The sequence below is a fragment of the Talaromyces atroroseus genome, assembly GCF_001907595.1.
Source record: "Talaromyces atroroseus strain IBT 11181 chromosome Unknown scaffold_5, whole genome shotgun sequence".
Taxonomy (NCBI): domain Eukaryota; kingdom Fungi; phylum Ascomycota; class Eurotiomycetes; order Eurotiales; family Trichocomaceae; genus Talaromyces; species Talaromyces atroroseus.
In genome coordinates this window covers 759,099-772,804 of record NW_017971437.1, presented here as the reverse complement: position 1 = coordinate 772,804, position 13,706 = coordinate 759,099, and the positions used below count along the sequence as shown (strand labels likewise).

At 48.1% G+C, this 13,706-nt stretch overlaps 4 protein-coding genes across 4 annotated transcripts; 1 reads left to right on the top strand and 3 right to left on the bottom strand.

The window, feature by feature from the left end:
* Nucleotides 1–86: 86 nt before the first annotated feature.
* On the bottom strand, nucleotides 87–2,057 carry UA08_04720 (hypothetical protein; the record flags this gene model as incomplete). Its single annotated transcript, XM_020267021.1, has 1 exon — nucleotides 87–2,057. The coding sequence occupies one exon, from the start codon at nucleotides 2,055–2,057 to the stop codon at nucleotides 87–89; it is 1,971 nt and encodes a 656-aa protein (XP_020119943.1).
* A 646-nt stretch (nucleotides 2,058–2,703) lies between these two features.
* On the top strand, nucleotides 2,704–4,272 carry UA08_04719 (hypothetical protein; the record flags this gene model as incomplete). The annotated part of the gene is made up of 3 exons (XM_020267020.1): nucleotides 2,704–2,787; nucleotides 2,840–3,240; nucleotides 3,321–4,272. 3 exons carry the CDS (start codon nucleotides 2,704–2,706, stop codon nucleotides 4,270–4,272), a joined length of 1,437 nt encoding a protein of 478 aa, XP_020119944.1.
* Nucleotides 4,273–4,410: 138 nt separating this feature from the next.
* On the bottom strand, nucleotides 4,411–6,541 carry UA08_04718 (hypothetical protein; the record flags this gene model as incomplete). Its single annotated transcript, XM_020267019.1, has 2 exons — nucleotides 4,411–5,526; nucleotides 5,603–6,541. 2 exons carry the CDS (start codon nucleotides 6,539–6,541, stop codon nucleotides 4,411–4,413), a joined length of 2,055 nt encoding a protein of 684 aa, XP_020119941.1.
* Nucleotides 6,542–8,169: 1,628 nt separating this feature from the next.
* UA08_04717 (hypothetical protein) lies at nucleotides 8,170–9,629 on the bottom strand (the record flags this gene model as incomplete). Its single annotated transcript, XM_020267018.1, has 7 exons — nucleotides 8,170–8,611; nucleotides 8,690–8,798; nucleotides 8,891–8,937; nucleotides 8,986–9,070; nucleotides 9,167–9,276; nucleotides 9,401–9,470; nucleotides 9,545–9,629. The coding sequence occupies 7 exons, from the start codon at nucleotides 9,627–9,629 to the stop codon at nucleotides 8,170–8,172; spliced, it is 948 nt and encodes a 315-aa protein (XP_020119942.1).
* Between the last annotated feature and the right edge of the window lie 4,077 nt (nucleotides 9,630–13,706).

Here is a 13,706-nt window from a genome sequence, read left to right as displayed (position 1 = left end):
TTTAAATGTATTCACTCTGCGATCAACCTTGAAAGAGGAAAGAAAATGAAAAAAAAAAAAAATTGAAAAAAAGGCCACTGGTACTTTCAATCCTCCCAACACTCAGGCGGCGTCCAACCCAACAAATAATCCACTCGATCCCGAATCGTAGTCGGCCGCCATCTCCCGTTCTCGCCGCAGTAGTATCGCTCAAACACCTCCCATGTCGGATCCTTGTAGTCACTGACTTGTGCCATCGTGCACGCAACCGAGGTCGAGCAGGCGACGTGACGGAATACCTCCACTGCAAAGGAGGAGATGAATGCGCCTCGAGAAAGTGCTTTGGATGAGCCATCTCTACGACTTGGGGGCATCTCTTTGGAGGTTAGTGGTTTGTCCGCAAAGATAAGCCCCGAAGCGCACACCGGGCCGTAGTAATCTATCGGTCCTGCCCAGGGAAGGAAACACATGTCTGACTCTAGAGTGTCGTTCTCGTCTTGTTGCGGAGAGGTATCTTCGCCAATATCAATATCGTCTAGTTGCAGCTCATCTAGCACAATGGTTGGAACTGGTGTTGTCTCTGAATGATTGGGATCCTGATCGTTGATATAGTGCTGCGACGTATTCACATGCGTTTCAAGTCTAGCACGAATATGGTTTGCATACCTTCCGACGGTGCGAAATGTGTTACTAGGCGTGGCGATGGCTTCGGGAGGCCCGCCGATGAGTGCGCAGATGAACACGGTGGAGAGAAAGACGGCCGGTAGGAGCCACTGCAGGATGAAGAGGAATTGTTCTCGGAGAGCGTTTTCTGGAGAAGAGCGTCTAGCCGGACATGATGAGCTTTTTCTGGGAGGCGCCCCTTTTGTTTCCACTTGTTCCGCGGTGGACTTGATTCCGTTCTCTGGTTCGTCTATATCACCCTGATCACCTGCATCAGCTTCTTCGTCAGCTAGATGCGTCTGATAGACTTTCGTTTGTACATCCTGAACCCCGTTATTCTCAGACTCCCGCTCACGAATCTGAAAGAAAACAAAGGGTCTCTCCCGCGGGTCAAAAGAAGACTGAAAGCAACCATCCGACTCCTGGACATCATCAAGACCACTAATTTTGTGCTCAAAAGACCTGTCCAGCGGTATATCCAAAACGAACTTTCCAGGAACATTCGGACATGCAACGATAATATCAGACAGATCCAGCATATACCAGCCCTCCAAGTTCTGGTTCAGAAACTGATGGGAAATGACCTCAACCCTGTAAAGGCCCTCTTTTCCCTGGCTGGAAACGTAGAACACTAGGTTCCCATCGTTACGACGAATGTAGGCATCTCCTGCCAAAAGAGACGAATCACTCTCGCTCTCCTCCATACGGCTGACGATGTCCTTTGTCGATGTCCAAGGGAACAAATCCTGCGAAGACGGCGTTGGACTGGGCGGTAAGTCGAGATCAAGGTCGCTGTAGGTCGAGTCTTTATGAACCGTGTCTGCATCTCCATCCTTTGCTGACCAGGGTTCGGAGGGGTCGGGCCCATCGGACGCTCCGTCAAGGTCGAACTTGCGGATGGGGATTTTGCTTGGTCTTGGCGTGGTCGCAAGGCTTCTTAAGGATGCGGCATCGTTATTATTTGGGGCTTTTATTGTTGTCTGCCCGTCAGACTGTCCATCATCACTGCAAAGTTCCTGCGATGTGCTGTCGTTTTTCTGACTTTGGAGTAGTTGACTGATCCTACTCGCGTTTTCGGGGCTATCGTGCGCACCCTCATTTGGTTGTCCCTGGTCGAGGGAAGGAGGGCTGTCATGGTCGTCTTTCATATCATCGTCAGAGCTATTATCTGGTGCTTCCAGGCCAATATAGCTAGTTTTGCAGTCAAATAAATCACTTTCAGTCAAGCCCAAATCGTCGATGTTTTTGAGTATCGTCAGAGATGAGTGCGGTCTGGCTTGCACCTGCAAAATGACGCGGATAGTCGCAGGACTTGCAGTGTCTCCGTTCCATTCTGTCCTCAGCTCGAGACTGTGAGGGTAAGGATACTCCATCGAGGCTATGGGCTGGCTGAGCTGTGTAGAAGAGCTACGCATGTAGGACTAGGAATGTTTCGTTTCTGGCGGACAGGAAGAAATCTGAACCGCTCAGAGATGAAACACGAAGGATTGAAAGGAGATGGACGAGATGAAAGAGGGCGGTGGGCGACTTGCAAAGCCTGCAATTCTGGCAGGTCACTTGCGTGTTTGTTTGTTTCATGCTATTCACTGGGCAATGGCTTTCTTTATTCGCCAGGCAGACGTCACAATAGCTTTGTACCTTCATTATCCATTATTCCTGTCTTCTACTTACTATGTGCAATCTCATGATACATCCTGATGTCGTCAACAACCCTAGCCCTAACTCACGGGTTTTGAGCTGTCTTAAAACCCGTCGCCGGTCTCTGCTTGCCCACTTTTTTTTTATTTTTCTCCTCTTTTCGAATACTTGTTAAGCTGTTGCATTCTGAATTGATCCTGTTTTAACTTTGTAGTATCCGATTTAGTAATCTTTATGAGAGTCGGCCCCATCTCTTCTGGACGTAGGATTTTGAGGTGGGTGTTAGACGGAGTTTAAGCCAGGGGTGGAACTGTGGTAGATACATGATATAAATATGTGATATCTTTTCAATTTTTGAGTCGCTATACTACTGTCCACGTGTATTCACGCATATTGTTACATCTAGCATTAAGACTAGAAACAATGGCACAGAATCAACCACCACATCCGTCGACTGAAAAACCGTCAGATCCTGAAGACCAGTCCAGCACTTCAGCCGAGACCACCGTGAGTTCAAGCTTCCACTCCCAACAATCAGAACCACACTAAGAAAGCACAGCAGCCTCCCGTTTCACCAACTGATCCCAGAACATGGCCGAGACGTCAAAAATGGAACATCACGCTTGTCGTCTCCAGCTTTGCACTCATCTCGCCCATCTCTTCATCCATGGTCGCGCCAGCGATGAGCAAACTAGCCAGCGACTTGCGCATCACAAACACCGTCGAAATACAACTAACCCTGACCATATTCATGCTCGCCTTCGCGTTTGGGCCGCTGGTTACCGCTCCTATCTCTGAAACCGTTGGACGGGCGCGCGTCTTGCTGGTCTGTAATATGTTCTACATAGTGTGGAATCTGGCATGTGGTTTTGTGACAAACAAGGCCGAAATGTATTGCTTTCGTTTGTTGGCAGGCCTAGGTGGAAGTGCTCCAATGGTGGTTGGAGGTGGTGTTCTAGGGTAGGTTATCCATAGTACCCCCTTGTGATACATATTAGCATGCAGTGCATGCTAATGGAGAGAGGTGAAAAAAAAAAAAGTGACCTATGGGCTCCAGAAGAACGCGGAAGAGCTGTCGGTATGTACAGTCTAGGCCCGTTGCTGGGACCTGTCGTCGGACCGATTGTAGGCGGTTTTATTGCTGAGCGGACGACATGGCGATGGGTGTTTTATGCGACAAGTATCGTCGCAGGCATTAGCGAGGTGCTTGGCTTTATTTTCCTGCGCGAGACTTTCGCACCTGTTCTAATGAAGCGACATGGTGTCAAGACCGACACTCCTCAGCAGGCAGAACCCTTTGTCAGGAGACTGCAAACGGCTTGCAAGCGGCCCTTTTTCTTCCTAGTCACACAGCCCATCGTCCTCGTTGTCGCCGTGTACATGGCGTTTATCTTCGGGACCATGTACCTTCTCATATCTACATATCCGGATGTTTGGACAGGAGTATACGGCGAAAGTATCGGTATTGCTGGCCTAAATTATATCTCCCTCGGCATCGGCTTTTCCGTCGGCGCACAGATCATTGCTCTGGTCAACGACACCATATACCGTCGCTTGAAAGCTCGTAATAACAACAAGGGCGAGCCAGAGTTCCGTGTTCCAGCCATGTTTGTCGGCTCAGCCTGTAATGCTGTTGGCTTGTTCTGGTATGGATGGAGTGTGCAGGCTCATACGCACTGGATTGTACCCAATATTGGAATTTTCTTCTTCGCCTTCGGAACAATCACATGCATGCAATGTATGCAAGTGTACGTTATCGACAGCTATACCGTCAATGCAGCCAGCTGTCTAGCTGCCGTGGGATTCGTGCGGAGTCTGGCAGCCTTTGGGATTCCGCTATTTGCTCCTGCAATGTACAACGCCTTGCATTATGGATGGGGAAACAGTGTGTTGGGGTTTGCGAGCGTCGTTCTAGGACTTCCATCCCCGTTTTTGTTCTGGATATATGGCAAGAAGTTGCGCGAGATTTCGAAGTTTGCCGCGAGTAATTAGACTCACTCACTTTTCGCGAAGTCTAAATACGCATTTTCTCCTCTCTCTTTTTCCTTTTTCTTTTTTAACTTCCTTCTATAAATATTTCGAGATATATATCGAGTTTGCAATTCTCAGCGAAAAGAATATAACATTATCCTAACCAAACAAGTTGTCGGCCAGTTTCCAGTCGCCGAATTCGCCGCTAGGAAAAGCCCCGTAAGACAATTCATTGATCAAATCATCCCATCCAACGGCCCATGAGGGATCCATCGGGTCGAAAGATTGCTTCTCAATGTTGGCCATTGTAGTGTCATCTAGAGGTTCTCCAGGCTCTTGAGGTAGAGACCCAAAATCTAGAGTTGGGACTATATTTTGACTGTCGACAGAAGTTGACTGAATGAGAGCATTGACTCTTTCTCTCGTTCTCTCCATCAATTTCCTTATCATTCTTGTCTTTGCCCTTCCATTGGGGTCGGCATGTGCTTTCTTATAGTGCTCGAAGACATCTTCAATCAATGGCCACACTTGCATGACAAGAGTTGGGTCGGTAGAGATGTAGCACTCTCTGATGGCAACAACTACTGTAGGCCATTGTGGTGTAACATACCATCTGAATCCCTCACCTCGTTCGTCATTCTGTATACGAGGTGCGTTTTCAATGACTTTGGCGCATAGTGCGAGAATAGATGGACGCTCTTGATTGAATGATGGCATGTTGTCTCTCATGGACGCGAATCGTCTGAAGATATGCAATCGCGCCGCTGCTTCCAGCGACTGTGTCCCATAATGGACAAACCATGAATAGTTACTATCGTCTGGGTTGCAATACTTGGTGAGTTGTGAGGTTATGTTATGAAAAGAGGCCACTAGTTCCTCATGCGCGGACCATTGCTGTGGCTCTGTGTAATACAACCGTCGTCCAAACGCTTGTAGACTGTAAATCACAAGTGGGAAAGTCATGTCTGTCACTTCCTGGCGCTCTGGTAAATCGTGGCCTTTGTAAGAGATATCAAAGTCCGTGTCGTTTACATTGCGCGGCAGCGCAATCTGCGTCATTTCAAGAGGAATCAGTGGCAGTGAATCTGGGTCAATGCTTGTTTGTACATCCAGGACACATATTGTAAGCCATAGCCGTTTGCGCATCTGCCGGTCGAAGAATGTTTCCGTTGGATGGAGAGATTCAACATGGAGGTTAAGCGCTTGAGCGATGCGAACTGCTGTAGCCAGTAAAGTCCATACAGCACGCGATTTATCATGAGCTCGGGTTGCAACCTATACTTGTCGATTAGTTTAAAAAAAATAAATAACAGCTACGTGTCATAATCTACTACCGGCAGGGAGGATATACCAGATACAGCACAAAGGCCTGCAAAACTGTAATATCGGTTGTTCGCATCAAGTCCGCTCTCTCCAAAGCGGTTTCGCAGGCGCTTTGGTATTCCGGCAGCACGTCCATCCTGGCACACTGGAAGAGTTGCTGGCATTGGCGGTCTGTCATGCTAGCGACGGCCGCGTAAAAGACAGCCGTGTCCAGCGCATTCTCTGCGTTGGGGGAGTCTTTGCAAGTCGGGTAGGGCGTCCCATCTAGCAAATGTTGCTTCAGAGAAGGCCGATGTAGCACCTTGATTATCCGGTCAACATGGTTAAGAAATATGTCACATAATGCATCCGTGACCGCGCGGGATGGCCGCAGTGACAGAGAATGCAAACGACCCAGCCGTCCCAGCGACAACCCCATTAAGTAGGAAGAAGAAGTAGGAGTCCGGAACGGCTTCTCATGTTCCTCAACCCGGTCATCCTCGTCATCTGTGTCCTCGCTTACCATCCCCTGAACTCCGTGAATCTCCGTCATCACATTAGACCAAAACTGGGGAGCCACTGGTCTGCTGTCCGTCGTAGAACCACTGACGGCGGGCGATGGCGCCGTTGGTTTCTGACTATCCGCCGAAGTCAAGGTCCAGCCATTTTCCGTGAAGGCAGAGGCTGTGCTGGCATCTCCTTTCCCAGATCCTACTATACTAGTACCAGAAGAAGACTCGGCTATTGCTACATTCACAAGAGCCTCCAATCTGGCGATCTTATCCCTCAGATCTTGCGTAGTTCCGCCCGGCTTGTTGTTCGCATGGCGCCCTCGAGGGAGTCTCTTGCGACGGACTGATTCGCAATTGATGCCGGCTTTTTGGCAGTTTGTGCATGGGTTCAGCTTGTCGCATTTGATCTTGCGTTGTCGGCAGAATTCACAGCTGAGGGTTGGAAGGTGTTGGTTCCGCGATGGAAAACTGGACATTGTGCACCTTTCTTTCCCCTAGACTGATCATATCAGCAATTCTCCGCGCATGGTACCTGTTTTGTGTGTGTGTGTGTGTGTGTGTGTGTGTGTGTGTGTGTGTCTCCAGGAATGGCGCCTGAGTTGTTTGACGATAAGATACGTAGGTAGTTGTAGTTGGACTCCGGCAGCTATCTTAGCTTATCGAATTGGGGGGGCAGGCTAACCGAATTGGTGGTAGCGGGGATTATGTTATTTGATCTTAGAGCACTTCATCTGAGTACTATCTGCAAAATATATCAGAGAACTGCCATGGATGGACAGTAGCAGCTGTCGCCCTTCATCTCGAATAGTCTACCTTGTTGAATGTGAACACCATGTTCCTCGTGTGCGACACAAATACGTGCGCAACAACCTGAACTTGGAAATTTGGCAAGTTCTGGGCGCCTATGTCATGAGCCTAGGAAGGACTAGTCAGGTAAGCTTGGACTTAATCGAAGCTGATTTTAGAAGTCCTCCTATTGGGTGCACTTTGGATCTCTAGGAATGACCTGCAAGTCAGCGCCACACAGTTCGCAATCCCGGGAGTGGTTTTTCTGCCGTTAGTAGTCAACCTCAGCAACATATCTATTGAGTGACGACCATCCGGCGGCGTGAAAGATCCCAAGGCATCTCATCATCTTTTACATGAATTCATTGCTTATCATATCATTGGCAGTGAATGCACTCCTTCGATTTACCAATCACCAAGTCTGCTCATGATTAGAGAATTGGCCGCTTCGAGCAGCAGCTTGTTGTCGTCGTTTATAAATGTTGTGTTGGAAAATAGCTGGAACAAACATGCAAAGCGATAAGGCGTGCTAGCATCTTATGTGTCCTCTACTCGAGCATATTCCGAATTTCAGCTCTACTACGGAGGATATCGACTTCAAGGATTGCGTAACTCCGTGATGCGTTTGTGATCTAATGACACAAAATTATCATCAAGGCTATTCGGGTTCCGTTTGTTGAAGATGTTCCTAATCAATTGTATCAGGATTCTCACTGTATGCTTAGACTGGATTAGATACTCCACAAATTTGATTTATTAGATATAAGAGTTTATTCTGCTAGGATAAAGGAGCCCTTACAAACAACCCGTTTAATCTAGCATGCTATAAGTTAGCTAATAGTTAAGTTATGCAAGAAACATACCGTATGCATTTTGCTTTATTAATATTTCGTGATCTGCCTGGTGTGGCTAGCTGTATTGTTTTTATTTTGATTATTGCAGCCCTAAAATACAAGCGCTGAAAGCTGTGACTGATGATCTACGAAATATTTTATCAATCTGGTAGCATGTCCAACGAAGAACCTCGCACATACAAGCAAGCTATTGTGATCGAAGGAGGTATAAATACTTGGTCAGAAAGCAGGGGGTACTATCATTAACACTACATACCTAGGTAAAAACTTCTCGTACAATAGTCTGAGTGGTATAGTCGCACTCTCTAGTGCTTCTCGTACAATGTCCTCATTCTAATAAAATAGATGGTAATAATGATCCAAGGCTTCAAGCAAAAGAATGGAAAATGACGCCGTCATGTCTTTCTTTCCTCGTAAAAATAGTTTATCCATTTTTTTTTCCCTTTTTTTTTCTTTTCCATTACTCAAGCAGGGTATCGCTGTGAATTTATGTAACCTCCTGGTCCGCCAAAGGATCTCATGGCCAGCATCTGATCCTCCTGGTTGGGGTATGACGAGTTCGTGCTCGTTAATTGCTGTGGCGGTCGAACGCCGTATTCCGGCATTGTTACTTGTTGTTGTCCGGTATATGCAAATCCCATTGGATTTTGATAACCTCCCGGCTGATTCGGGTACATAGTGGTTGGTTGGTAAGTAGGTGCAAAGCGCGCATCCGGTTCAAAGACGGCTCTTGAATCCATATCTATCGAAGTGCGAACACGCTTAGGAGCGGGCGCAGGTGTGTAATAATTAGGTTGAGGATAGCCTGGAAAACCACCACCGAGTATTTGCGGTACGGCTGTGCGGTCAGGGGAGCGCGGTAAGCTTGGAGCATATTCTTCATGTCTGCTTGCACCTGCCCGTTTCCTGCTTGTGGTTTAGCTGGTTTAGCTGGTTGTTTTTTCTGTCCCTTTCTGGTGAGATGTTTGGAGGTTCTTTACTCACATTGTATTTCGAGCTTCTTTGCGAATTCTCAGCTTCACTCCTTGATCTGCAAACGACCGCGAAAGATGTGTGGATTCTGACATTCCCGGAAAATTCTTTGGCGTCATAACTACAAGATTTTCCACCGTTATTATTATCGTCATTGTCATAAGCGCACATCACCAGCTGACGATGCACTGCACCGCACAGTAGCAAGCTCACCTTGAAAGGAGTTGGAAATGATTGACTTTAATGCCACGACATTGTCCCTGTGTACCAGTCAGCCCTGGTCCGAGCACGCAAGACGTTTTACATACTTTTGCATCTCAAAAAGAGTGAACTGTAGTCTAAAATCACCTTCGATCTTGATGGACAAGTCCCCAAAGACAAAAAATCCTCCATCTGGTTGGGAAAAACAGTGACCGAGTCAGAAATCGTCCAAAAGAGCAGTCTTCTCACCAGCTTCGACCCCGAGTTTCGAACAGGAAAATCACTCACCAGTATTGTCACTGTCCTTCAACCGATGCAGTGAAGATACGAGAGTTCCCGCCAAAGCGGTGGAGGGTTGACTGGAGTGCACAGGGTGATCCTCGGTGGCGTGGTATAAGCTACAACACATAAAATAATAGGGACTCTGAAGGTAATGCCTGCGAACTGTGAGCCCTGCCTGCTCCTCTCACAGCAGCAGCTGCCAGTATTTTTGGGGGAGGGAGGGAAAGGGGGTTTACTCACTGGGCTAGATAAGTGTTCTCTTGGGAAACTTTGAGCTGAATGACTGGTGGCGGATCAACTGGCTTGCGCTCTGTGAAGACTCAAGATTCAGCATTACGGTTTTCTCTTTTTCCTGCTGGGCAAACCGAGCAGAAGCAGACGTACCCTTCTCCTTGCCCCCGGCCACGCGCGCTCGCTCCGGCTGTTGGCGGACAATCAACTCGAAGTCAGAGCTAGTGTTGGAGAGCATGGTCAGTGTGTCTTTACCAGGCTGTTGCAGATTTGAGTGGAAAAGGCAAATGAAGCTGGAGACCAGGAACGGAAAGCAAGGTTGAAGAAACACGGGCAAAGTCAGCAGACAAACCTCTGGGAATCCGAGCGAGGCATAGGGAAATTTTCCTGAGGCGAAAAGACGCTCGCGGTGCTCTGCCGCGCCAGGTAAGAATGGCTAGGTAGAGTCTTGCAGTCTGACTCTAGGTACAAGGCAACAGTATCCAGCAGGAGAATGACTTTGGGTCTAGATCTTTTTTAAGGACGAGTTTCTCGTTTCTGGAGGAGGAGGGGGGGGGGTTGCTTGCCGCTTGCGTGCAGAGTATACTTTGTTTGGGACGAATCCTGACGACACGAACGGCCGTTTTTGTTCTTCCCCTCCGCTTTTAGGGCAGTCGCTGTCTGCTGCGGCGGCCGGCACGCCCCCACCGTGCAGTACGGCGTTTTGCGCTAGAAATGCGTAATCTATTCGCGGTCTGCCTACGGACGCATGATGGTCGCCATCTGCCTACAGTTATTATTACGTGCCCGAAGCTGGCGGGGAGTATGCGTGTCCGGTCTTGCTTGCTGCTGCTGCTTCCAAGCTGCACTGTTGATAGACATCCAAGCTATCGGCATCTACAACATCTAGGGGGACTGCCGTACATTACATGCACTGGTAATTTTCGTCACAGCCGGTCTGCCGGCGGTACGGTCCCTGCAGGCTCCCGTACACCGATCGATTATGGTATTCCACCAGATCCCCACCCATGGTATTAATCAGTGCTCGCTGTATGGCGTTCAGCGTCCAGCGTGCAGCGTCTGCTGGTTAGGCAGAACCAGAGCTAAGCCTCTGGACAAAGACGGTCAGGTGGCCGGATTATATAATGCCAATGTAGCGATAAAGTCCTGGACAGACTCAGAGATAAGCGAAACGATGGATGAAAGGGCCGCCCTGCACCCCACCATTATTGGATCATCCAAATTCACAGGTTATCGACAAGAAGACGAAGGCGCTCGAATAGGCATAGGCGCAGTGGGTTGACGACGACAGGCGGCGATTGGCTGGGGTGTCTCAGGAAAGCACAGAGAGGCAAAAAATAAAATTGAAAAAGAGCGCGCAAAAAAAACACACAAAACGGTCTAGGTCATCACGGTGGATAAACAGCCACAGCCAATGCAGGGCAGCCGTTTATGCCTAATCCACCCTTTTGCTCTTCCCACAGCGCGTACCATGGCTCTCGCCAGTCCTGTCCAGTGGACGACGATCCGCGCGGTTTCCTTCGTCTGATGATTCCGTCAATGCTCTGTCATCTGAGAGCTACGCGAAAGTGTTGAGGGAAAAGCAAAAGCAAAAGCAAAAGCAAAAGCAAAAAGCATAAAAGCCAGAGGGTAAAGTAAATTCGCATGCGATCTTCACAATGGGAATGGAAATCTATTACGTGCGAATACGGAACATGCCGTAAGCGGCTAGTCAGGGCCCACCGTGCAGAATTCATCTAGGCGGCGGGCCAATCAGGGCGGCAGCTGAGGCGGCGTAGTAACTTTAGTACGGCCTGCGATGGCGTATGTAATATGCACGATGGCTGCAAGGGCAATCTCTAAGATCGACTAAGTTCACTAGCATTCCGCCCAGCAAAGACTCCCTGATTCCCCGGTAATGCTAATACCGACAACCCTAATAAATTACACATACATCGCATGCTCCGTATATATACCTAGTTACAGCTCACGCAGCCACTGGTGCCTGCAACAGAGCAGTCCGCGATCCGACAGAATCGGTTTCCACGGGTTAATTGCCGAAATGCGCGCATTTGCCTCTAGTGTGGCGTGTGTCGTCGTCGTTCCTCCGTAAGCTGCCTAGCTCCTTTAGTGTACCAGAGTCTGGTGTGCTCCTCCTTATAGAGTAATATTCGGCCTCAGGACGCCCAGGTCCAACCGCACATCAGCTGACTTGGGTCCTTTCCCAATCTTCTCTTCCGCTCCTGCCACCATTTCTTTCTTATCCTTCCATGCCTACTCCCTGGGCAGGTGCTTTGCAATTCCATTGTGTGCTCCAACAGAGACGTTAGACAATGGCTTTACCCCTGGATCGTCGAGAGTCTCGCTGACGACAATGAGAGGCGGGCCGGTACGGCTTCGCTTGATTCGCGATGACCTAGATGTCTTAGTGCTCCAAGAGAGACCACTGTGAACTTGTCCTGACCACCCCCCCGGAACCTTCCTTGCCACACAGCACATCTTGCGCGAGGGGTCATTGCTCAGCAGTGAAGACAAATGGACCACAATCAAGAATGAAAGTCGACGGGCGGCTACTGAAGAGAGCGATCACAACAATGGACGGTAGAAACAATACCTTTGGCCGCAATTCACCAGTTTGAAATATCACCAAATCAATGGATTATACGGCGAAGGATCGACGGCTGCGATTTGTGCAACATCTGGATATCTTTCTATCAAGACATAGCTAATGCAATGATTGCAGATGGCACGTGCTGTGCGTTGAACGATCAACATCGTGTTAATCTTGTTGGCTCTTACACTCAGGGATAACCCCCGGTTACGATATTACACTCAAACACGATGTGTGCCTTTTCCGAAAACGAAACGCTGCTATGGTTCTATGCGGACAGTGGAGACTCGGACTTTGCCCGTTGAACATTTGAGTTGAAGGACTTGCTCATGCCGATCAGCAGGGTCGATCGCAGAATCTGCCGAAATGATGCCAACACTGTCAGCCTACGGTGTATTACTCCGTACGCCGTATCGTCCCATTATCGGCACTAAACAATAAACTACGCCGCCATATCTTGGACTATTCATTAGCTGCATAAGTGGCCGCAACGCGCAGCTTCAATGGCTACTAGTACCGAAGCAGGAATGGGGGTTTCTTGCCCTAGAAGGCTAGATGAAATTGCGACGTGTGGCTGGACTGGGGTCTATTTCCCCTGGCCAGTGTGACAAGGCTGGCTTTCTGCCGGCCTCTGCATTAATCAAGGCAGCGGGTTTTTGCTCCGCAGCTGAATCTACGCGTTGCCGCCGTGCGCGTGGAAGGAAAGGCCCTTTAAGTTGATAAACTAGGCACTCTGTGGACTTGCCTAGGCTTCATCTGAAATGATATGCTAGAAGAGATTCTTCTCCGTTTCGGTTATGCATGGATTGTGCATTGCGCATGGTTCTTGAACAATGAGTGTCAGTATGCTGAGAGAAATGGTGAATATCTCAAGTGGGTCACCAAACAACCGCTCGATTTCCAAGGTTTTCCCTTGACTTTCTCTTCAAATGAATAAACTGTCAAGAGTCATACAGCCGACGACGAACAAGGTCATACGAACGTTTATCGGGACCTCTGTAGAGTAGGTTGTAACGGTGTTTTGACCTTTGCTCTATGCCATCGAAAAGTACATAGGTGAGTTAACATATATTTGACCAACCCCAGGCAGAAAACATCAACAAACAAGGTATTACACGTAGCCTAAGAAATCCATGGTATTTTCAGATATAAAGTTACCCCATATAGAGCTCTTCATATAACTTTTCCCACTAAAGTAATTAGCTTAGCTACAGCTATATGACCATGGAACATGAACTCCCTAACTTCCTATGCGGTACCATGGATATACAACAGAAATGACACGCCGCTAAACTAGGTAGAACTCCCAAGGTTCTCTTGTTACTCTTGCCGCTGTCAACCGGATGATCGTGGTACCTGGTTTGAGTTGCGTTGGATCCATGGATTGCTGGTGCTTACTAGCTTCAGTACCACACCAGCCCTAGAAAGGTAATCGATATGATGTACCATAAGTAGTTAAGTGTTTATTTTGTTTCTCAAGTATGAATGTAGTAGGTAATTCAGCTTGATGTATCTATCTATCTATAGTCACCTAACCTAAAACAACATTTCAAACAATCAATCAACACCAACTCCGTTCCTCGCAGTCCTGTCCTCCGATCAAACCAAACCAAAAGAATATGTAGATACTAGACACATAATTAGAGAGAAAAAGGAAAAGAAGAAATAAACACACTCGTGCCGAATTAATAGAATAATATGAAATAAAATAGGAAAGAGAGCACG